General features: G+C 39.3%; 1 protein-coding gene across 3 annotated transcripts in view; it reads left to right on the forward strand.

Moving 5' to 3' along the window:
* cpne5b (copine Vb) overlaps window positions 1-23,223 on the forward strand; it is a 140,294-nt gene extending 117,071 nt beyond the window's left edge. For all 3 annotated transcript variants that reach the window (XM_076883912.1, XM_076883913.1, XM_076883914.1), the window contains 11 exons: window positions 3,425-3,466; window positions 3,742-3,817; window positions 5,604-5,657; window positions 6,932-6,993; window positions 10,065-10,111; window positions 11,533-11,714; window positions 11,879-12,006; window positions 13,190-13,292; window positions 19,677-19,734; window positions 20,403-20,476; window positions 21,078-23,223. In XM_076883912.1, coding sequence (XP_076740027.1) covers window positions 3,425-3,466; window positions 3,742-3,817; window positions 5,604-5,657; window positions 6,932-6,993; window positions 10,065-10,111; window positions 11,533-11,714; window positions 11,879-12,006; window positions 13,190-13,292; window positions 19,677-19,734; window positions 20,403-20,476; window positions 21,078-21,269 — 1,018 coding nt within the window. In that variant the 3' untranslated portion in view covers window positions 21,270-23,223. The remainder of the gene's footprint in view (window positions 1-3,424; window positions 3,467-3,741; window positions 3,818-5,603; window positions 5,658-6,931; window positions 6,994-10,064; window positions 10,112-11,532; window positions 11,715-11,878; window positions 12,007-13,189; window positions 13,293-19,676; window positions 19,735-20,402; window positions 20,477-21,077) is intronic.
* The last annotated feature ends 99 nt before the right edge of the window (window positions 23,224-23,322 follow it).

Consider the following 23,322-nt stretch of genomic DNA (forward strand, 5'->3'; position numbering starts at 1 on the left):
TTCTCTTGCAACATGCAGCCAGCAGCTCAGCCTTGTTCTAATGTTAGCGAGTATCCCTGTTAGAGACCCGAGTGACGTCTGTTTTAACTGATTTCGGGGCTCCCTGAGCACGGTGTCAAAATATTTTCTCCTGGTAAAGTGTAGCTGTTGTTCGTGTCCTTAAAAATAACCTTTGATAAAACTGTTGGCGGAGACTTGGGTTTATTTTTTTACACAGAACAGAAGCTTCACATATGCACTGCAGTGTATTTATTTTAATCTCTTTTGTCCTCAGAAATAACTTTTCCATTAATATCTGTTTTAAAAATCCACTTTTAAGACATTGCAGAATTGTTGTAAAGATGCCGTTTGGATTCTGTAGTTGTAACAACCAACTGACAAAACAATCCACTGCATTCACATTGAAGGACGTCAAAAATCTGCCATTTAGTGAGGAAGCCACCAGCATCACAGTGGTACACACATAATATTTCTTTGGCTTGGTTCTCATTTGAAAAGTTTGACCTATCAGGACATTAAAAAAACATTCTGATCCTCAGCAAGTCTTAAAATTGGGTAAATGTGACCTCTGATGAAAAATAAAACATTGCGTGTTACACTGTCTGATTATTTATTTAACAAAAAACAAAATGCAGAAGCAGCATAAGTACCCCATAACTGCTTCCATAGGAATTCAGAGGGCGAATAGCAGCCTGATAATCAAATGCATGTGATTAACTGATCATCAGGGTGCGAGCACCTCTGTAAAAGCAGAGGTTTGTTCAGTTTGCAGGTCTGGGGCATTCGAGTGTGTCAGCAATGATCTTAGAGCGGTAATTGTTGCTGCACATCAATCTGGGAACTGTTAGAAGGCCATTTCCAAACAATTTGAAGTCTATCATTCTACAGTGAGAAACACTATTCACAAGTGGAAAACATTCAATCTTCCCAGGCACCAATTTTGCCAGGAGTGGACGTACCAGAAATTTCACCCCAAGGGCAGACTGTACGATGTTCAGAATTACAAAAAACTCCAGAGCTACACCTCTGCAGTCTGCAGGCCTCAGTTAGCATGTTAAATGTTTAAGTGAGTGACTGTAGAAGTAGAAAAAGTGTGAACAAGTACGACTTGTTTAGAAGTGTTGTCATATCTGTGTTGTATCGGAACAAACCAATAGACTTCTTCAACACTGTCATTGAATCATGGGTAGACTTCAATGCTTCTGCATTTTGGCTTAGTTTTTGTTAAATAATTGCGCAGTGTGATATGTGTTGTGTTCTTGTTCATCTTTGGTTGTATTTACCATCTTTTAGGACCTGGTAAGGACTAGATAATGTTTTTATTTTGTCTTAATATGAAAAACTTTCTTTTTACAACCACTTTAAATATTAATTTAAGTTTTTTGTACTATAAGAAGGCACTAAGAAACCATAAGACACCACTTAGAAACTGCTAATAAACCTGTTCATGCCACTGCATGAACAGGTTTATTAGCAGCAAGGTCATAATTAATATCCCTTTTGGGAGCTTGCTGTTTTCCACTTTCACTCACTGCTTGTTTAGGCAGACTGAAAATAACTTAATTAGGTCTGTGGAAGGGATTGTGGTTTTGCTTAGTTTATTCCTCTTTCACACACCTCACTACTCAAGAGCAGAGATGGGCAGTAACGCGTTACTTGTAACGCGTTACTGTAATCTGATTACTTTTTTCAAGTAATGAGTAAAGTAAGGGATTACTATTGCAAAATCGGTAATTAGATTACCGTTACTTTCCCGTAGGAACGCTGCGTTACTGCGTTACTAAAACCGTGATTTTTTTTGTGAGAATGTCTCATGACAGTGACGTAAGCAAGTGCGACGTTGGTGACAGCAGCTATGTGCAGATCAACAATGGATAATATATCGAGTGCGGGAGAGAGTATGAGCGTGCAGCGTTTAAAGTGTGGAAGTACTGACCTTACTTTGAGTTTGATTCCATAAAAAGTGACAAAAACATTAGCGTCCATCGTGCGTGGGAAGAAAACTTCTTTTTACAGCGAAAAAAACCCCTAAACTTCCGAGCAAGCACCGAGTAGCTACGACGTAATGGGAAACTCACAGAGACACTCGCGCGGATTCTTCAACTGACCGCAGCACACCTGCACCAGGGTAACCCTCCGCCTACCCTGCTCCTGCTTTACAGGTGAAAATAGAGCAAAAGGACCGCTGAGTCTTTGACTTTATTTATTTTCTGCTGTGTTTTACTTGCATCTGTTTGAAAGAGTGAGTGAAAACACAAAAAATATTTTATTTTATGTGCTGGAATGTGTAGAAAATAGGTTTAAATGTTAAACTAATTTATTCAAGTCAGAGAATGTTGCATATAATTAAATGTTTTGCTTGATGCATAAAGTTAAAAGATTAAAACTGATAAAACAAGTTTTAAAAAGAGACTTTTCCATTTGATTACATTTTGTATGATGGATTATGTAGAAAAAGTAGAATTGGGCTGAAAGATCTATCACTTTATCACCTCTTCAGGTTGTAAATCGTGTTTTTAAAAAGTAACTAAGTAACTAAGTAACTAAGTAATTAATTACTTTTGAAAATAAGTAATCAGTAAAGTAACGGGATTACTTTTTTGGGGGAGTAATCAGTAATTAGTTACTGATTACTTTTTTCAAGTAACTTGACCAACACTGCTCAAGAGTACCCCGTACATTTCAGCGTGATTCTAAGAGGTCCTGACCAACTATCCATGTGTAACAACGAAGGAGCGAGACTCTTCCCACTCCTTCAAATGGTCACTTCTTCGCACTTTGACACAAACCTTTAACCTCACACGATTAGTCATCATATGAGCAGGCTTTCTTCTCAAGTTCTGGGGTTGGTTTGATGGAAATTAATGGTTACCAAGGAGCTCTATAACAACTGTCTAAACGTCAAAACAATGTTCACCAAAGTGAAGAAGCAAAGCAAAAGCAAATCTCTACTTACTACCTTGTTTTATTGCATTGAACATAAAGAAGCACCCTCATGCTCGCCTGTAGTCTTTCCATTTCTAAAAACCTTTTCCCTAAAGCTGCGTGCACAGTTAAGCGACTTGCTTGCTTTGAAGCTGAAAGCCGGTCGCTTGTAGACATTCCAGGCTCAGGTTGTCCAGGTTATCCTCTAGCATATTTATCACCTGGACAAATGTCAGTCAGTGATATTTTTCACTCCTGTTGATGGTCGCTTCAGTCGCTCAACAGGAAGCCCATTTCACATCAACAGCGGTTATAAAGTTGCCAAATTCACTTTCTGTTGTGACCAGCTGACACATCACTGCAAATTGCTTCCAGTGTGTACACAGCTTAAGTATCTTTTGCTAAATATTGAATTCACATCTTGTCCAAAAAAGTTTTTAATCACAGCTAACATTATTATGGGTCGTGTTTGTGTGTATGTTCTGTTTGGTTTCCCCAGAACAATCAAAGTGGAGGTGTATGACTGGGATAGGGATGGAAGGTGAGTATATTAACCAAGAAATTACATGACTAGTCAGAATCTGAGAAATCTTTAATGTACAGTTACTGTTTAAGACCATATTTAATTATATGTAACTCACTCTAACTTGCTCTACAATAATCTCAAAAGGCCAAGAACTCAAGGTTCAAACTTTACTTGAGAATGTTATAATTTCCTGTCACGAAGTTCCAGCTTATCCCAACTCTCTCCCCTGTTATTTCTAATAGAAATGCTTCTAGTTACTGATGCTTCTCCCCCTTTATTTCTTATCCCAGCCACGATTTCATTGGGGATTTTACCACCAGCTACCGAGAGCTAGCTCGAGGGCAGAGCCAGTTCAATGTGTATGAGGTAATTCCAGCATTCTCACCATTCACGTGCGTGTCTAGAGGCTTCTGAAGTCTAGAAACCCTCTACATGTGGGATCCTGGATCCCATTTTTGACAGGACTGACATTGCTGTCTTTGACATCATTGCATTGTTTTCTATTACATTAAAAAAAAAAACTCCATTTCATTTGATAGTCTCCACTCCTGCAACGCAAAAATCCATAATGAAGACACACTGAAAAAGTTATTCCATACTTTTTTCTTATAAAACAGTATTTGAGCATGTCTGCCCACCTCCTCCTTTCAGTAATACATCAAATTAATGGTTTCTTCTGCTGATGTTCTTTTAAACCCAAGATTTATTTTGCTGCTATAATCACCTGGATGCTGACACACATAAAAATACAGCTATTAGCAGCAGCACGAAACAGGATTAATAGGGGAACAATCCAGGGATTTAGAATGATCAGAGCTATTTCTCAGTGCTTCTCAGGGGACAGCTTACCATGTCTCTTCTCTTAATAGCATACAATTTGGCTCTGTATGCAAATTACAAACACATCTCATTTAAATATCTCATTCTGGGGATCTGCTTTTGCCAAAATGACATAGGTGTATCCCATGTTTACATAAAAATCCCACTTTATTTTGGGCAGAATAGAATGCATTGCATTAATCTAAGAGGCAATGCCTTTATGCTAATATTCAAGATTAGAATCTAATATTAAATATTTAGGCGACCATCTTTAATGAACCACAACTATTTTTTGAGGGGGGCAGTTGAAAGCTAATATCTTAGCAAAGAAGACATGTCAATACCTTTACGCCTCTGTGATTCGGTGGCCTTCAGCAAAGGATGAATACCTGTCTTTTAGATGTCAGCTCCATTATACGCTACTGTTGATTCCTCTCTGCCTCCCGGGGAGACTGAAAGGCCCTTTAGTTTTTGCATCAGCAGATTGTTCAGTGTGTCAGACAAATTGCCATCCCTCCACGTTAAATTAGGGGCTGTCACTTCCATGCCTAGCAGCCATAGAGAATTGAGGTAATGAGCTGAGACGTCTTTGGTCTTCAGATTGACAATTCCGTCTTGTTTTGGAGCCGTTAGAATACCAGTAAAGCAAATGTACACCTCGCACCTTGAGCCCGTCTCACCCCATCGAGTCATTGCAACCCGAGATTCATGTTTGAATTTCCAGTCTCCAGTAATGTCACTGACGTGCATCCATTTCTAGTTTTTCTAATCTTCCCTTGCAGGAGCGTCGCTTTCTTATAATACCCATCTATTATTTCATAAACACGCGCCCTTTCTCACCTCACTGGTTCTCCTCCATCAGTCATATAGACACACTCACTGTTCCATCCTGCCTCCACGCTGCATACATCTGTGTGATGGCACGCGGTCTCTGTGTGCCACCCACACGCATGCCTTCATTACATTTGTTGCCTCCAATTAGGGTGGAATTATATCATCAAACCAAAGGGTGTGTATGTGTGTAAAAGGAAACATTGCTTTAGAGTGTGTAAAAATACATCTGGCCCAGTGATGGGCCAGATGTATTTTGTATTTTTTTGGTGAATGTAAAGGTTTGGTATGAAAGAGGCCGCTTTCCATTTTACATAAAATGTTTGCAGCTAATAAGCACAGCCCAGAATCGGTTCTGGTTTAAAGGCATTTTGTGTTACTGACTCTGGTAAGCTAGTGGCAGTAATAAATGTATAAATACTTTTCATATAAAGTATTTCTATGCTCAGCACACGATGGACTGGATTTTGGAATTCCTTTTCCTTTCCTTGTTTCTTTGTAGGTGATTAACACCAAAAAGAAAATGAAGAAAAAGAAATATGTCAACTCTGGAACAGTGAGTACAGTTTCAACACTAATCAGGGCTGACAGACTGCCGCTTTTCTGTTTCACACCTACTTTTCTTCTGTTAATGATTCCCTCTTTAATTTTCATGCAAGTGTTGTGGAAGACTTTGGAAGGTGTGCTTTCTATATCTGGACAACAGCATGAAGCACTGTACATGTTCTCTTTAATTGTCCACAGACCTGTTAATTAAACATGACGCACGATTGAGGCTACGTCTACACTAATACACCGGGTAATTTGAAAACGGCGTTTTTGTCTAAAAACGTTGTTTTCAAGCGTCTCTGACCAGTTGTTCACCCACACTGAAATGATCGAAAACGCTACGTTCCTGTATTGCACATGGATGAAAACGTAAGATGATTCGACCTGCCTCATTTCTGTCTGCTGTTTATTTACTTTCTGGCTCTTTGACGTTGTGACAAAATGTCAAGGACAAGCACAGAGTTTTTTAAATGGACTAACAATGAGGTGGAGTTCTTGCTGCGAGTAACACAAAAGTACAAAGTTGCAAAAGCGATTGAGATAAAGAATTTGAAGAAAAGCTATCTGTAGGATGTACAGACTGATATAAATCTTAAATAGGGCTGTCAAAATTGAGAGCAAACAAAACAACTGCTGTGTAATGCCCTCCATAATCTTAGTTTAACTGGTCACATGACTGCGACACATGACTAAAATACATCATCGTTTTCAAAAAGGCTCCGGGTTCGCTGTCCACACTGCGACGCGAAAACGCCGTTTTCAAATGTATCCGTTTTCAAAACGCGGTGTTTTCCTTGACCGAAAACGCCGTCTCAGTGTGGACGGGAGGCCAAAACGGAGAGAAAAAGATGCATTTTAAAACAAAAACGTATTAGTGTGGGCATGGCCTGAGTATATGGTACTTTAGGTAATTATGTTAAAAGAGAAATTTTACAATAAATATGTATATGAGCGGGACAAAAGAAGGCTGACAGAACCTTAAAGACATGTGTTGAGTAGCCACCACCAGCAGCCATTTGTGACATTTGTGATTTCCACAGAGCTTACCTAGCAGCATGGCTGTGAACACGTAATGCGTACAAATTTATCTCATTTTCTCTTCAAACGTCTCCTCCGGCAATGCAAATGAGTCTTTCATCAGAAAGCGGCCGGCTCACATCTTTTACCAGAGAGAGCATAAAGTGCTCAACTAAGACATGATGTGGAGTTTATTTTGGATTAAGGGGAAAACATCAATACCTCTGCATTTAATCAAGTGTCTATCCTTGTCTTTAATTTCAGGTGACCCTGCTTTCCTTCTCAGTGGAGTCGGAGTTCACCTTCTTAGATTACATTAAAGGAGGGTGAGTGGGAACGACCACCTTCAAACTGAAAGAAACCATGAAATTGCCTTTTACTTGTATTGCCTTACTATGACTAAAAGCCTGTCATAAATAACGCCTCTGTCGAAGCATAAATCAAGGGAGGGAACATTTATAACTAATGCAGAAATACTTGGGTGGTTTCATCTTTGCACTTAATGATGCAGAGTGAGGTCACCGTTAAATATTTGTTGATTTCCCAGAAGTTGAAAGCTCAGCATCATATTTATTAAACCATGCTTGAAACACGAGCCTCTTGGCACATTTGTAGGACACTGAATAATATCAACATGTTCCTTTCCGATATTTGCTTGTCTTCCAGCTCTGATTATTCTCCAAGAACTCTGTAGAAAAATATCTGGCACTTTAATGTTCAAACAATAATTTGAGCCTTTGTTAACATACCAAAAAACGTCTGTGTGGTCTTCATTAAAAATGTTATTAAAATACTTTCCTAACTTTCATGCAGAGGGATCAAAAGGCCAATGTTCCACTGCAACTTTGTTAAACTGACTAATAAGTTCATAGCTGGAGTTATCTGGGGCATTCAAACTCCAAATGTATATTTAATGAGTTCTAAAAGATAAACGGTACAGTACCAGCCCTCCAACTTCAGTTAAGCTTTAACACCGGAGGCTGACGTGTGAATATCAACTCTTTCACAGGTGAAGTGTGTCTTTCAGGCGGATTGGGCTGTGCTTTGATCTCAAATGTCCCACAACAGCAGGGCAGCTGTCAGAGTTTTTATGTGCTGTGGCAGAGCTGACAAGTGTGACACATTTCGCTGACAGTTCCTGGCGTTGGCTGATTTATGATACAATAACCTTAAAGTTTAGTGGCCTCTCTTCAGAAATATCATCCTCATCAGTCTGGCCCCTAACATTACTGTGGTGCTTACTGAAAGACATCTGAGAGCTGGTTCTTGCAAATGTGAAGGCTCTTTTGAAAATGGATGTAAGTTTGTGAAAGTGTGCCACTTAAGCTGTCCAAACCCTTTGTAACCACAAAACAGGAGAAACACTTCCATCACTGCCATCGTTTCTGCTCCAGCTGTTAAAGCACTTTTCTGTAATATTTAGCTTTACAGCTTTCATCGGGATAAAAGTTGAAGTATGCCTGCTTTTACATCTCATTTTAAAGCCACTGTAATCATAAAAGAGCAAGAACAATCTGACTATTCAAACAGCTTTAAAGCTTTCCACGTCAGTGTAGATCTCTTTCAAACTCAGCAGCACAGAGACCGTAAAGAGGTTAAAGACTGAGAGGACATATGAGGAAAATCGTTCAAACATACCTTTTTACCAATCACAAATTTGAAATAGGATGTGTAACAATTGTATTGTTGTGAATTAACATAAATGCAACACAAACTGTTCCCAGCGACCTGTAGGGCGAGAACAGAAGAACGTGCATAATCGATGCAGCTTGCAGAAACATACTGTGTATTTTTTTGTTCTAAATAATTATCAGTAAGTAGAGGAATATTTTAACTAGCAGCTTGCAAAACGCAGTAGTGTTGTAGTTGTGTTATTAATTGAAACTTCAGACATGCCGTGTGTGACAAATGTATTAGACCACCCCACAATGTAAGATGTAAGCCTGCGGTCCCCGAACCCCTGGCCACGGGCTGGTACCGGTCCGTGAGTCGTTTGGTACCGGGCCGCGAGAGTTGAGGCTCGGGTGTGAACTGTATGGTATTCAGGGTTTTTATAGTTTTTTATCGTTATTTTTTTATCGTTTTTATCACTAACTCGGTTTCCCTGGGTCCATGTAATGAATAAATCTTTTTTTTTTGGTATCGGTACTGGTTTTATTTTGTTGTATTTATCCGCAACACCTTAAATGCCGGTCCATGAATATATTGTCGGACATGAACTGGTCTGTGGAGCAAAAAAGGTTGGGGACCGCTGGTGTAAGCCACACCTGCTTTTTAACAGCACTTAAGGATTTATCCATCAGCGTTAACAACTCTATAATCAAAATGCTTTTAATGCTAAAATATAATTATTGTTGTTGTGAATTTCCTACTGTTTTACTGAAAAGCTGGAAAAAATAGTGAAGCACATTATAATTTCTTGATGAAGATAATTACAGTCATTTACTTGAATTCCTGGACAGATAAAATGAGTTTTAGTGGGCAGACAAATCCAGTGTGCAAGCTCAAAGTTTGGTATAAAAATGTAAATTCGCTTTGTTATTTGCCTAAAAAATAACAAAATAATTTTTTTGTTTTAACCAAAATTTTTGACAGATTAAAAAAATACTTGCGTGTTCTTACTTTCATGAGAGGTGATCAAACAAATTAATGTAAATGAACATAAAAAGTAAATCTCACGCTGAAGAGCTCTGACTTTCCTGCTGTAGATGTACAATTTGCAAACCTGCCCTCCCAGACACTAATTATTTCCAAAATGTCCTAATGAATGAATAAAATGAAGTTTAATTAATGCTAAGGTGAGCAGGGTCAGGCTGTGGCATATTCTGCGTCCCTACCTAAAGCTGAAAGGTTAATGTGAATCCTTAAGTCATTCGTTTTTATTATCATTCTTTTGCTGTTCTCTCTGGTGACTTTCATAGATAATGAGAGGCTGTCGTGTGAGCCCCCGAAGGCCTCGTCTCATTGTTGTAAATTAGAAAGAAGAGGGGAGTGCTTCATCAGCAGGGAAAATTGGATTATGATTTACTCTTAAGTGCTGCATCAGTGTAATTGCTTGTTACCATGCTCCATCTCTCAGAAGCTCCTCGGCACCTCCGGCTTTTCTCGTGGAGGTGAAAGTCAGATAAACAAGATAAAAGAGTGTAATCACTTAAATGTTGTTTGACAACTGGCCGTACTTTGTATATTGATGCAGTTGGTATTGACAGTGAGGCCGATCGATATCGTCATATGAAAAGATCGCCATGCCGTATGTGATCTCCCTCGTGTCTCTTGGGGTCGTGTGTGGTCGTTGGTATGAGCATGGAAATTTAATGAGCTCTGGCATGTTTTTATTGTTGGCTGCTTTCTGTTGTTGATTTTTTTTCCGATGTCCTCCCCTCCTTACCCCTTCTAGGACTCAGATCAATTTCACTGTGGCCATTGATTTCACAGCATCTAACGGTGAGTGATACTAACAGCAAAGTGTGTATGGAGAAGGGGGGTCGGGGATAAAAATATTTAGCATTGCTCCAAAAGCGTGGCACGTCCAAATTCACAGTGACACAAACCATCACTGCAGGCATGCACGTTGTACACATAGTGTCTCTAACAGCCGATGCCCTGGAAAGTTCTTACTATATGTTTTTTGAGAGCTTAAAGGGTAATTAGAGCAGGCGTCTAAGTTTTAAAAAGCAAATAGCACCACACTTAACTGTCATTACAATACTTATTCCAGTAATTATGACTGAATGCAGTACTGCAAAAGATTTATCTACAAGTCCTAGCTGTCAGCATGAATCACAGTTATTAGGGGGGAAATATAAGTTTCCCTCTTTCCTTTTTTTTGATTTATCACAGAAGAAAACTTATTTCCTCCCTCAACTTATACCAGCCTGTTTAGTAAAGCTAGTGTTTTTAGAAGAACTGAGCAAAGATTTATGAGCTGCATCAAGCAAAACTCTGATTTTATATAGTATAATGTATTTCTATGCATGTTTACATATGTTTCAATAAATCCCTATACCTATTTACCATTTTCCTAGCAGACTATAAAGAAAGGAGGGTTTGCTCAAGACTTTTGCACAGTACTCTATCTGTGAGTCCATATTTGAAACCACCTTCGAAGGGTTGTGAGCCACAGATGGTGTTTTCAATCAACTTGTGGCTCCAGAGTATCTGGTTAAATCTCTAGCAATAGTGTCAGATACTAATGTCAGTTCTGCTTTTGTCAACCTCCATCCCACTTTAAAGACCTGCTGCATCAAAAATATGTTGTTGTTTTTTACAGTAAATCTGCCACCGTTTCCTGTGAAGGCTGGATGTTAGAATGGAAAGCTTAGCAGCTAATAAGAAGGGTGGAATATAGCAGACAATCATTTCTGTGCTGCTTCGAGATTTGCAGTTGTGGTGTTAGTCCAGGTGATATGCAATTTGTTGTTATACCCCGGGCCCTGATAAAGTCACTTGACCAGGAAAGCAGCAGGATTTGCGCTGTCAGATAGGAAGTAATAAAACTGGTGAGCACATATCACCAGCAACCTCACTGAGGGCAATGACAGCAACATTTTCTAAACACATCCAAAATATCCCAGCTGGGCAGTTAATACTGAATGACTTTATGATGTGCCGTTACAGCGGGGCTGTTTAAGAAGGTCACAGTTGTTGATAAGCTTACAGTTTGTTACAACGACTAACAGGGGTGAACATCACAGCTCAGGCTCACTGCAGTTATGTTAATGTGATCAGTGACCGCAGCTAATTGCTATTTTTAAATGTTAGAAAAAGTCCCACCCAAAAGCAGAACCTTCGATCGATTGCACCTGAAATATGACTTTGTTGCTTGTACATCAAGATGAGCTTATGATTGATTTATTTGTCAACAGGTAACCCCTCCCAGTCCACTTCACTGCACTACATGAATCCCTACCAGCTAAATGCTTACGCCATGGCCTTGAAGGCTGTTGGGGAGATCATTCAAGACTACGACAGTGACAAGATGTTCCCGGCTTTAGGCTTTGGTGCCAAACTGCCGCCCGATTGGCGGGTGTCACATGAGTTCCCACTGGTATATGTCCCCCACCTCATATTACCTTTGACTGAATTTAGCTGATTTTAAATGTTTAGCTGAATAATTTATCACTTTGACAGTAACTACAGTAAATATTGTTTAGGTTTATTTGACTTTAAGAATCTTGAACTGGATCTTGTTTCTATTTTTATCCTTTTCAGAATGGAAACATTGAAAATCCATACTGCAATGGTATTGAAGGCATCTTAGAGGCATACCATCAGAGTCTAAAGACAGTGCAGCTGTATGGGCCGACAAACTTTGCTCCTGTGGTGAACCACGTTGCCAGGTGAGAGATCCATCCAAGCTGGTGAACTCTAACAGATGCTATTTAAATACTTTTTGGGACTTTCCACATAAGTTAAAATGATTTTACATGCAAATTCAAAAAACCGTCTTGGATTCTTTATTTATATTTCCCCCTTTCTTTTCTTCTTCATCTTCTTCTTCTTCTTTTTTAGCAGCAGTCATTTTTGTTTTATCCCTGTGGATTTTCCTCTTGTGGCAACTGTTTATGCTTGTCTCTCTGTTATTATGATTTATACATTATTTATATCCAAATGCTAAAAACACAGTAATATTTAAAAAAAACTCTGCAGCTCAGAAAGATTATCTCAGAAACGTATTTTTTAAAACAATTTATATGCAAAGAGACCGGCAGCCTGCGTTATAGTCTGCTCGGTGTCTCAGATAGAATCAGCTGTTGTGGGAATTTATTGGCATAAATAGTGAGATTATCTTTTCTTTATAACATTGGAGTTAAAAAAAACTCAACTTTAACATTTTTGACTTCTTGGCTTCAACTTATCTGACCTCTCTGCTTCACAACAAACAGCATGTGATGTGCTTCAGAATGAATTTTAATTGGCTCACAGCAATCAAAAAGCAGTCACACATATAGCCAGTGAAATAAACGACCAACAATCTAAGTCATATATTTTGACCTGCCACTGTATTTACACAGCCGTGGTGTGACGGGATTCGGTCGGTGTCATTTTTTGCCCTCACTGGCACATTTGTTGAGCCAAATCCAAACAGCTCTCCATCTGATTATGACGACGCTCTAATTAAAAATGTAATTCTGATAAAAAGGTATCTCACTTTTTTAAGCTGTGGCTTTCGGCCAGTCGGTATTTAGCATTTGAATAAGTCAGCTGATTTATAAAGAGATTTATTTTAACAAAGAAATGAATCAAACGGTGAAAGAAGGCTTTGTTTTAAATCTGCTTGATCTAATTAATCTTCTCATGGGGTGTTTTATTGCGTGTGAGCTGAAGTACAGCAATGACAAAGAACATTTTTTATTGAATTTGCATGTAGTGAGAGTGCTCGATAAGGCGTGCACTGTCATCCGTTTGTTTTCCACATCGATGTTTTGATCAATTCATTAATAAGTCTTGAAGTCAGATTTGTTTCTGTATTAAAACGATAACACGGCATCGTGTAATGATGGCTTCTATCTGTGTATGCAGATACGCAGCGGCGGTGCAGGACGGCTCTCAGTACTTTGTGCTCCTCATCATCACAGACGGCGTCATTTCAGACATGGCCCAGACCAAAGAGGCCATTGTAAATGTAAGAATGGGAAAGTGGGAGAGCATTTCCTGTTCTACAAAAAAAGGCTAGATACACCCAACTTGTTTTGGCGTTAATGAGGACACTTTCGAACTCAATGATGCTGTGTAGCGTAGGCTAAAGGCCATTATTTAAATAATAAATTGTAATTTAAGAATATAAAAGTGTTTCCTGGAGATACAAAAATCTCAACAGTCTTATTTCTGTGCCCAACTACAAACAGAAGCTGATTAAACTTTGTTCCCTTTACTCTACTCTCTCCCATTCATATTTCAACATGCTCAGTATTTCCTTTGCTTAGAGGGGACTATGTGCACTTGTTTCACTTCGGCAAAGAATGACAGCATTCACTGTTTTCTGCTGTCAGTAACAACGCTAGCACCAGTTCTTCTCTCCTCTGCTCCCTGTTTCACCATATCTGTATGCATATGTGTGGGCAGAGGGGAACATGGAGTAGAGCAGAGCAGACAGATGTAGTGGAGATTAAAAAAAATAGTTGAATTGCCAGCAGCTCATTGCTGTCGGTGCTGATAGAAGCGAGGCTAGTGCTGAGCTGAGAACTAGCAGCTCCTGCTGATAACATTACAGCTGCACCTTCTAACAAGCAAAGACAGAAGGGCTTTGACTGATTCACGGTGCCAGAGAGGGAATTCACCTATACGCACCACAAGAGGTTACTTTGTTTGTCTTCATACAATCTTGTAGCAGTAAGGAGCGCAATCAAACTCATTTTTCATCAATATGGAGCAACAAAACTGGTGTAGTGTAAAATGAAGTGCAGCAATAAATGTTGTTTTTAGTTGATTTTAGGGATTATTATGCGGTTAAGTGTGCACTGATTGCATGACAAACTCAAGGTTACAGCAAGAGGGCCAGGCAGCCTGTTTCACTGTTTCTAAGCTACAATGAGCTAATCAACTGTTGGCGCTAACTTTTCATGAGGTATCAAGTAAAAGTCTACTGATTGAGAAAATTACATATAGCTCTGTTGCTCAGTACGTCCTCAAATGTCTTATTTAGTCTGACCTGCTGACTGACAATCAATGGACGTGTTAGCTGCAGCTATTCAGCTGCTCTTGGAAATAAAAATTGTTATGTCTCCGATCAGCTCTAGCATGCCCTAAAACTTCTCTGTGGTTTTCTCTTCAGTCCATAGAACAGCACTGTGGTTTAATAATGGCCGCTGCAGTACGCAGAGAAAAAGGACTGGAATCATGGCTTCGAGCAAGCCGCATGTTTAGAACTGTAATTACACGTTTAGAAACTTTCTCATCAATGATACATAGACCATTAAATTACCTTAAGGTATTCCCTTTCTACCAGTGGACTATTAATAAATACGAGATGTGAAAAGATGAAGGGCATCTGGCGTAAAAAATTTGCTAAATCAAATATGTGGAGCTCCCCGCTGTGGCGACCCCCTGTGAATAAGACAGCAGCTGAAAGTTTGGCTTATTTATACTGCCTCAGTAAATAAAGCAGCACAGCATTGTGTATTATTCCTCAGAGCTTCCCCCCCAAACTTGTCCTCACACCTTTCTTTCCCCAGCCTAAAACAGTAGGTAGCTGCTGTTCTCCCCTTTTTCTTTTCCTCCGTCTCTTCCCCTTTTCTTCCACTCCTCCTCAGCCTGCCACAGGCACAGAACACCCAGCAGACTGGATTTAAAGGGAATTTGCGACTGTTAGTCAAAACATTAGAACAGCCACACCTTCCTTTTAAGATCTTGCCTGCTGCTCTATCGCACTGCCTCCACCTCTTCTGATCTACTGATGCTTGCTGCTTCCACTGCTTGCCTTTTTACCCTCCACGGATCCCGGGCGAGGGAGGACACATGTGCTGAGGTTATATAAGCCTTTCTCATACATATTCACACTTGAAGAAAGATCTAAGAAACAGAGTGAGAGGAAGTGAGTGCCTGAGTTTATATTTGTACACATGTACGACAACTGGAGAGCGGTGTTTGCGGTATGTCTGGTTAACATGTGGACATGTGGCTTATCATGCGGGTTTATCAGTCACAACTGATTCTGCTGCATTAGAGAAATCCACCTGTCAATCACTCAGCAGCCCCCTCCTCTGCTCGGGTTGCTCTGCTGCCTCATTTTCTTTACCTCTGTGGAATCATGAGTCTCCCTCGCTCACACACACAAAGACCTGCTGTCTCGCTCCATCTTTTTCCCACTCAGAGATCTACACCTCTTTGTCTTCATCTGCACCCTCCATACTTCTGTCACCACATTCAGACTATAAAAAAAAATCCTCTGCTGCCTTTGATTTCCTTCCTTTCTCATCTTCTTCTTGTTATCTGTCTGTGCTTTGTGCTCTGTCTCTTTATCGGTGCAGGGACCCAACAAAAGTACTTCACTTCACAACCATTTAACCTCCATTTTTTTTGCACTGTTTAGATGTTGATGCGAAATCAAGTTTATGGTGCAGAGAAATGAGCCCTGTTGAAAGAAAACTGAAGTTATGTGGATGCAGCTGCAGTTTTTTAAGTTAATTATCCTCCTGAAATGGAAGGACATAATTTGAGTTTCAGAAGTAGCGGCTGCTGGATCTCTGTAGAAAGCACAGCTAGTAAGGGAAACACAGCTCATTGCTTTTCAATGATTGTTAAGATTCAAATTCCTGTGGTAACAGTTCGTGTATATGACACGACCTTTTCAGCATGCGTCTGTCATGACCGGCATAATAAAGTCGAGCATATAATACACGACACCTGGGAACATATTTATCACTCAGTTTTTATTTTTGAACAAATGGGCATTTGTTTTCTGACAGACTCACAAAAAAGAGCTTTTATGTATTCAAATAAATAATCATTAAGGAAAATGAGCATGATGTAAACTGAATGTATACCAATGAAGTAAATTTCATTAGATTTTTGCAGGTAAGTCAAATGGTTAAAAAACAGCATTTTGATGCATATAGTAGCTACTCTGACTTTATCAGCTGTATTCAGCTACATCCTTTATCTAATGTAGGTTTTTCATACTTGCATCCTGGAAGTGAAAGCACAGAGTTTAAGGTTTTCATCAACTGTCTTCGTCAGTCTTTGTATGTTTATGTGATATCGCATATTACAATCCTAAAGACGATACTCAACTGAAAACACGAACCTACTCCTGCGTTTCTCTGTAATGTAAGAGAATATTTATTATAGTGATGTTCCTTATCGTCTCCTTAACAGATGGACCAATCTCAACAAAACATTGCACGAACATCGTCACACATACAGCAATTATTAACGTGTATATGTTTTAAAAAACATTTATTATAAATCCCAGTTCTTTTTATTTTTTCATCCATGCAAATGCAATGTTAAATTCTCTATTTACGTCTATTTGTGTTTCACGGTCACCAAAATTTGCATCCAAGTGTAATTTTCTTCATGTCACTGCTGAATATGAAGAATCTGAAAAAGCACCATAGGCCAGGATAGTAGTAATAATAGGAAACAATATACAGCTAGTGGCTAGAGAGAGGGACAAAAATGAACTATAGGGCTGACCTGAATGTTTTGTGAGAGGAGTAACCTTCCCCGTACTGTACATATGTTTGTCACACAGGCACTGTCATGTTAGTGATCACTGTGATGCTGAGAAAACTGTATTCAATATAAAAAACATTTTGTGGGTAAAATCTGATTATATTCAGCCACATTCTTCTTAATGCAGTCAATACTAGTCTGTCAAGATGTGAATGATAGTGGGCAGCCAATGTCAGACAGTCTAGCAACATAGCTGACCATGTGTGAATGAAATGGTTATTACTCTAAACATAAATCCATAAAGCCCCTTAAGCTCATATGTGTAATTGCAATAACACAAACACTCATCAAAGCATGCACATGCCTGGCATTTGAATTTAAGAAGCACAAACAAAGTGAAGTTGCAAGTTTTGACTGACACTTTGTTTTGTTGTCTCATTAGACTGGATCTCTGCTGCAAAACAGGGTGACAGGAGGACTGCAAAAGTGGGGCATGGTGGATTGCCAGGTTATTTTTAGTGGCATTTGATGTTGAGATGTGTGTGTCTCTGGCTGCGCATACACTTACGGATATCTGCGAGTATGAGTGGGAGGACAGGCACTGACAGGAGTCGCGTTGAACACTGATAATCGCGTTGATGTGATGTGGCTGAGGTACTGAGGACACAAACTGCTCTCATCCCTGTGGGAAAAAAAGAGGTTGCCTGATTTGCCACAGTGCATTTGTCTTGTGCCAGCAAGTTTAACCCTGGTGATGTGACTGCTTTGTAAAAAATATGTGAGTCTAGGAAACCTAATTAGATGTAACAGGAGATTTTGCATTGAGCTTTCATGGTGTCATTTATGCGGAAAGGCCACTTCTAGACATAAATGGATAAAGTACAATGCTTAGAATATTAATTTATGTCTAATATTTATTTCTACAATTAAAATTATGCAACATTTCACTTTTCGTGGTTGCAAACTCCACAAAGATTGACTCCTAAGCTAGTTGGGAGAAAACATGCTGTCCAGATGAGCACTGAATAACCTTTCCCCTTTAGCAGATATTCTGATTGTGAAAATGGCATTCTAACATACAAACATCTAATATACAAATATTTGTTTGTATCACCAGAAGTTTACAAGTTGTTGCTTATATAATAAAGTATGGGGCAGCATGGTGGGGAAGCGGTTAGCACTGTTGTCTAACAGTAAGAAGTTAGCCGGGGTTAGGTTAATTGGTTACGTTAATTAGGCAGCCGGCATGTCCAAGATGTTCCCCACCTCTCTTCCCATGGCAGCTGGGATAGGCTCACTCCCTCTGCCACCCTAAATGTTCTCTTTGTTACACTTGTACACTTTCATGGTACTGTGCAGATAGCTGTGTTTCCAGACTGACTCCATTGAGATTCGGGCTCTGGGAGGTTCATGCCGTTATTTGTGGAAACTTGTATGCGTGTTGTCATGCAGTGGAATAAATTTGTGACCAATAGGATGGTTCCCTAGTGATGCTGCATAATGGATGGAAGACAATGTAATGTGTCATGATAGAGCGATCCAGTGGTTAAGTGGTAAGAACCGTCACTTCAAAGCAATGAGGTTCTGGGTTAAACTTTTATGGGTGGATTTTCTATCTGGGCCTCCCTCCGGGTACTTTGGTGTCCTAATTAGTCTAAAGACATGCAATTTATTGATGATTGTAAATTGCCCACAGGGTTGTGGTCAATAAAGTGCATAGATAAAGTGATGCATGAGTCATTAAATGTGGCTAGACTATGAAAGTACTCTATAAATGCCAGTTTATTTCCAAGTGCCTTTTGGTTGCACGCTGCACATGTTTATATCTCAGCTGGATGAAGTTTGTTTTTACTTTTCATTCTTTCTTTTCATTTCTTTTCATCTACCTAAGTGAAAAATACCAGCAAATCTAATGAATGCAGGACAGCCCCGCATGTTCCACTTGTAGCTTGTGCAATTATGTGCACATTAATTGTTGACTAGACATATACACCCACAGAAGCTCTCTCACACAGACTGGTAAATTACAGCACAGTGAGAAATAATTTAGGAAATGTAGCAGCACCATATTATTTGCTGTTGTGTTCATTTATTTTCCATCTAAGGTTTGTGCCGATCTCTTCCACAGTATCAAGACTAACTGCACTCGACATGAGTCCCCAGTGTGGCCTGGGAGTGGCTGGGTGGGTGAATGAGGATGGTTGCCCTAGTGACTGAGTTGGCACCTCCTCCCTCTCCCTCTTCTCCTGGTTCATAAATGCGACCATCCAGCTGTTTTCCCTTTAGTCTCAGCCAGCTTCGTAGTTTCACACTTCTGTTCGGCATTCATCCAGGCGGCAAATTCCGACATAAACGTCTACAAATATTTGTGTGAAAATAAAAAATCTGCCACTTTTAGCTATTAAAACAGCATGAGATACCAGTGTGGCATTTCAGATGACACTACTAGTGTTTTCAGTGAGTTAATCTCCATTCCTCAGTCTGACAATCAGCATTTAATGGTCCGTTGCTGAGTGAAGCCTCTACATAACAGCTGGTGTCATTCAAATGACAGAAAATTGGATTCTGAAACATCAGAAATCTGGGATAAGTTTAGGAAAAAGTATAGATATTTTGCATTAGCATCTTGTTTCATTAGCTTTTCTGACTGAGCTCTTGCTTCTTTCTCCCCCTTTTATGTTTTCTCTGAAAGTCTGTTCTTACCCAAAGGTCATTTAGCTAGTTAAAGGTTGATATAGACCTTTTCTGCTGCTGCAGTCTGCTGCATGTAAAAGAGCGTGTAACTAGTACAATGTCATTATGTCACTGTAATAGGCACAAGAGGTTAGTGGTAATGGTGACAAGCTATGTGAGCTAGAAAAAATTGAGTCGTTTCATTTCTATTTCTCTGCAGGGTGCCAAGCTTCCTATGTCAATCATCATAGTCGGAGTGGGTCAGGCTGAGTTTGACGGTACGTTAGCTTTAAATTTTTACCTTTAGAATGATTGTAATTGTAAAGACCTGGTTTATTAAGGAGGTAAAGCGTTTATGTGCGTGTCAAAATAAACGTGTGATGAAAATTATTATTATTATTAAATTACATCATGCATTATCTTCTGGAGTAATGAAAGAACTGATATAGCTGTGAGACAGCCTCTATCAGCCAATCAAATCAGCCAACCAGTGTATCAGTCATTCTCCACGAATAATTGACAATTTAATTCAACTCGCAGTCTGTTATAATAAGAGCTGGTTCTAACCTCACTGGCACTAATTCTGAGAAATACCAGAGAGAAAATTACTGTACAAACTCATTTGTCTCAGTAGAGAAAGGAATGAGGAGGTGGATGCAGGCATAATTGTAGAAGAAATGGCTGGGGTTAATTGCTGGGTTTGCAGTATTTAGTGCTGATGATTCTAAATTGCACAGTCTATATTAAAGGACTTATTAGTTGATTAGACATGCAAAAAAGAACAATTATAGCTTTTACTAGTGCTAAAAGATCATATTTAAATTTGGATTTTTATCATCTGTGATAAATAAACCTTTTAGTGTCAGAACCTTTTGTCACAAAGGCAGCTGCCTCTAACCAGTTTTCACACTATGTGTGTGTGTTTGTGTGAACTTGTGTCTTCCAGCTATGGTGGAGCTGGATGGTGATGACATCAGGATCTCATCCCGGGGGAAACTGGCAGAGCGAGACATAGTTCAGGTGACTGGCCTTTACAGCATGAAACAAACTTTGGCTGTATTCATTGCACGAGTCTGAGAATCACGTTGGGGTCAAAGGTCATGGAATTTACACAGAATATCTTTTGTCAGTGAAGAGAGAGACAGAAAACAACGGTGAATTATATCCCCCCCACGAATCATTACAAGCAATAACAAAGGGTAAAAAAAAGTCTTTAAGAGTAATTTATCAGACTATAGAGGGAAAAGATGTCTTTTTGCTCGAGCACATTCATTCTCCTAAGGGAAACCATATCAGAGGATTAGTGACGGATGAGCATCCTAAAGCTTTCAGGATCCTGCAAATGTTGACTAACATAGGGGCTTAAACATGAGCCTCAGAGATTTCTCCGTGCGGTGTCCCACCCTGCTCTCCAAACCTGCTTGTGTACAGTGTCAAAAAGTATTAGGAGCTTTCCATGGATCACAACAGTTGTCCAATAAGCCCGGATGATATTATATCAGCTAGGCAAAACCATGTGCTCTTTAATAGTTTCCCACATCACACCACTCTGTATCGACAAACTTTAAATATTAAATCACTGTCATTTCAAATCATTTTTACGTCTGTTGTTTTTCCTCAGTTTGTTCCTTTCAGAGATTATATGGACCGGACAGGTAACCACGTACTAAGCATGGCACGACTTGCTAAAGATGTGCTAGCAGAGATCCCTGACCAGTTCATCTCTTACATGAAGAGCCGGGGAATCAAACCCAACCCGGCGCCACCTCCTTACACACCGCCGGGACACACACATCACCACACTCAGATCTGATGCCCTCCTCTTTGGCTTTTCACTGAGGACTGACAATAATCAGCAGCTTCTCAGAGTCCAGTGGAAACTCTCTGCCTCCTGTTTTTTTTTTTTTTTTTTTGTGCAAAAGGAGAAGGGGCACCACGAAACGGGTGTTGAATTTTGTGCTGTACACTCCAACGACTCTTGGAGTAGTACTTTCTGTTTTCCTGTGATATATTCCTCTGTTTGGTTTCTCTTGAAGAGAAACTACAAACCTTTCAGGACTCGTGGGTAAAAGCCTTTTAGGCTGTGACTGTTTCATGTCCAATATGACAGCAGGTTGGTTAAAAACGATCATGTTGTGGTTAAAACTTGTGCCTGTTTGTGGTTGTTTCTCTAAGTGTATCAGGACATGTGAACTTTAACCTGAACCTTGCTCGTCAGTCACTGGTGTGGCCTAATACAGTGAAATTTTTTAGGCACCTTTTTCCCTTCTGGAATAAGTTTTTATATTTGGGAATATTTCTGTATCTGCTGATGCAACCGTTATGAAGAAAGAAAAGCCGTAAGAGTGTCGTTTACAATTTATTACCCTGAAGATTAATCAGGCTTGTCATACCATGACACTTCACCACCTGTCCTTCAGAGATTTAGCGAGTAAATGTTTATAAGAGCATGTCATATAAGAGTTTAAGGCACATAATCCAGTATTTATTCTCAAATGTTATTCAGAGTGGCATGGACCTTTGATAGATTGTTTTAACACCATAAAAATCTACCCATTTTGAAGTGGTCAACAGTTACTTTAAGTGAGTTGGATTGAAAAGCACAACCTGACTACACACAAATGTAAGAATTATGAAGATAAAAGGTTAACCCCACTTAATCATTCTGCTGCTATTCATTGTGTTTGAAGAAACTACAACTGAGATACTTTTGCACCACAATCAAAGGTGCATGTAACTTTCTACACACAAGTTTTAATACAAAGGCTTGTTCACCACAGGATGTGTTGCACATGAAGAGCATTAACTACAGCCCCATTTCCAAAAAAATTGGGAAGCTGCATAAACTGCTAATAAAAACAGATTGTTGTGATTTCTAAATCATTTACAGTAATCCCTAGATTTACTTGAAAGTGCTACAAACAGATAACATGTCTGTTGAAAGAGACAAATCATTTTTTGGGGGGAAAAATATTTCTTCTTTTTGAATTTCATGCCAGCAACAGTCTTCAAAAACTTTGTGTCAGCGCCAAGAAAAAAATGGGTAAGTTGTGTTGAGGCTGAGTCTTTCAGTGCGACTGCTCTTCTTCATTCTGTGTCGGCAAAGAGTTTCACAATTGAAGAAGGTCTCTCCCGGTAAATAAAAAAATATTGGGATTTCATTATCTTCCATATATAATATTGTAATGTCTGGAGAAATCTCTGTAACACAAGAACAAGGCTGACACCCAATGTTGTATGACAACCATGAAGTTCAACTGCCTCAAACGCCCTTTATTTAAAAACAGACACAATTCGGCAGAAAGAATTACAGACTGAGATCAGCAAAACTGTAAAACCCAGGAAAGATGATGTAATGCTTTGGATTAGATGTATGGTAATCCCTTTGTTTTAATATTTCCTGAGCAATCTTCAAACATTGCATCTTTCTCCTGCCTTAACAGATGCTGCATGAGCTCATAGCTAATTTGCATGCGGTTACAGAATGTAAGTACCAAGGCCATTTCTCAGTTGTTACTGCTTATCCCATATTTAAAACCTAACAAAATGTGCTTTCAATAAAAAAAGAAATGAAAGTTCAAAGAAATGCAGCTGTTAAACTGTCAGAGCGCGGTGAAGCAGAAGCAGAACACGTGACTCTGAATGTTTAAATTGCAATTTTGTACATGTTTGTCCATATAGCAGAATAGTCACACCCCTAAACATGCCCCTTTTTCTTTTTTCTTTTATATATTGCTGGCATTGAATCCAAAATACCCCCCCCCCCCCCCCCCCCAAAAAAAAACCAAACAAACAAAAACAAAACAAAAACAAAAACAAACCCAAAACAAACAAACAATCACATTATTTGATATATTGTCGTTTTT

The sequence above is a fragment of the Maylandia zebra genome, linkage group LG5 (genome assembly GCF_041146795.1).
Source record: "Maylandia zebra isolate NMK-2024a linkage group LG5, Mzebra_GT3a, whole genome shotgun sequence".
NCBI classification, from domain to species: Eukaryota; Metazoa; Chordata; class Actinopteri; order Cichliformes; family Cichlidae; genus Maylandia; species Maylandia zebra.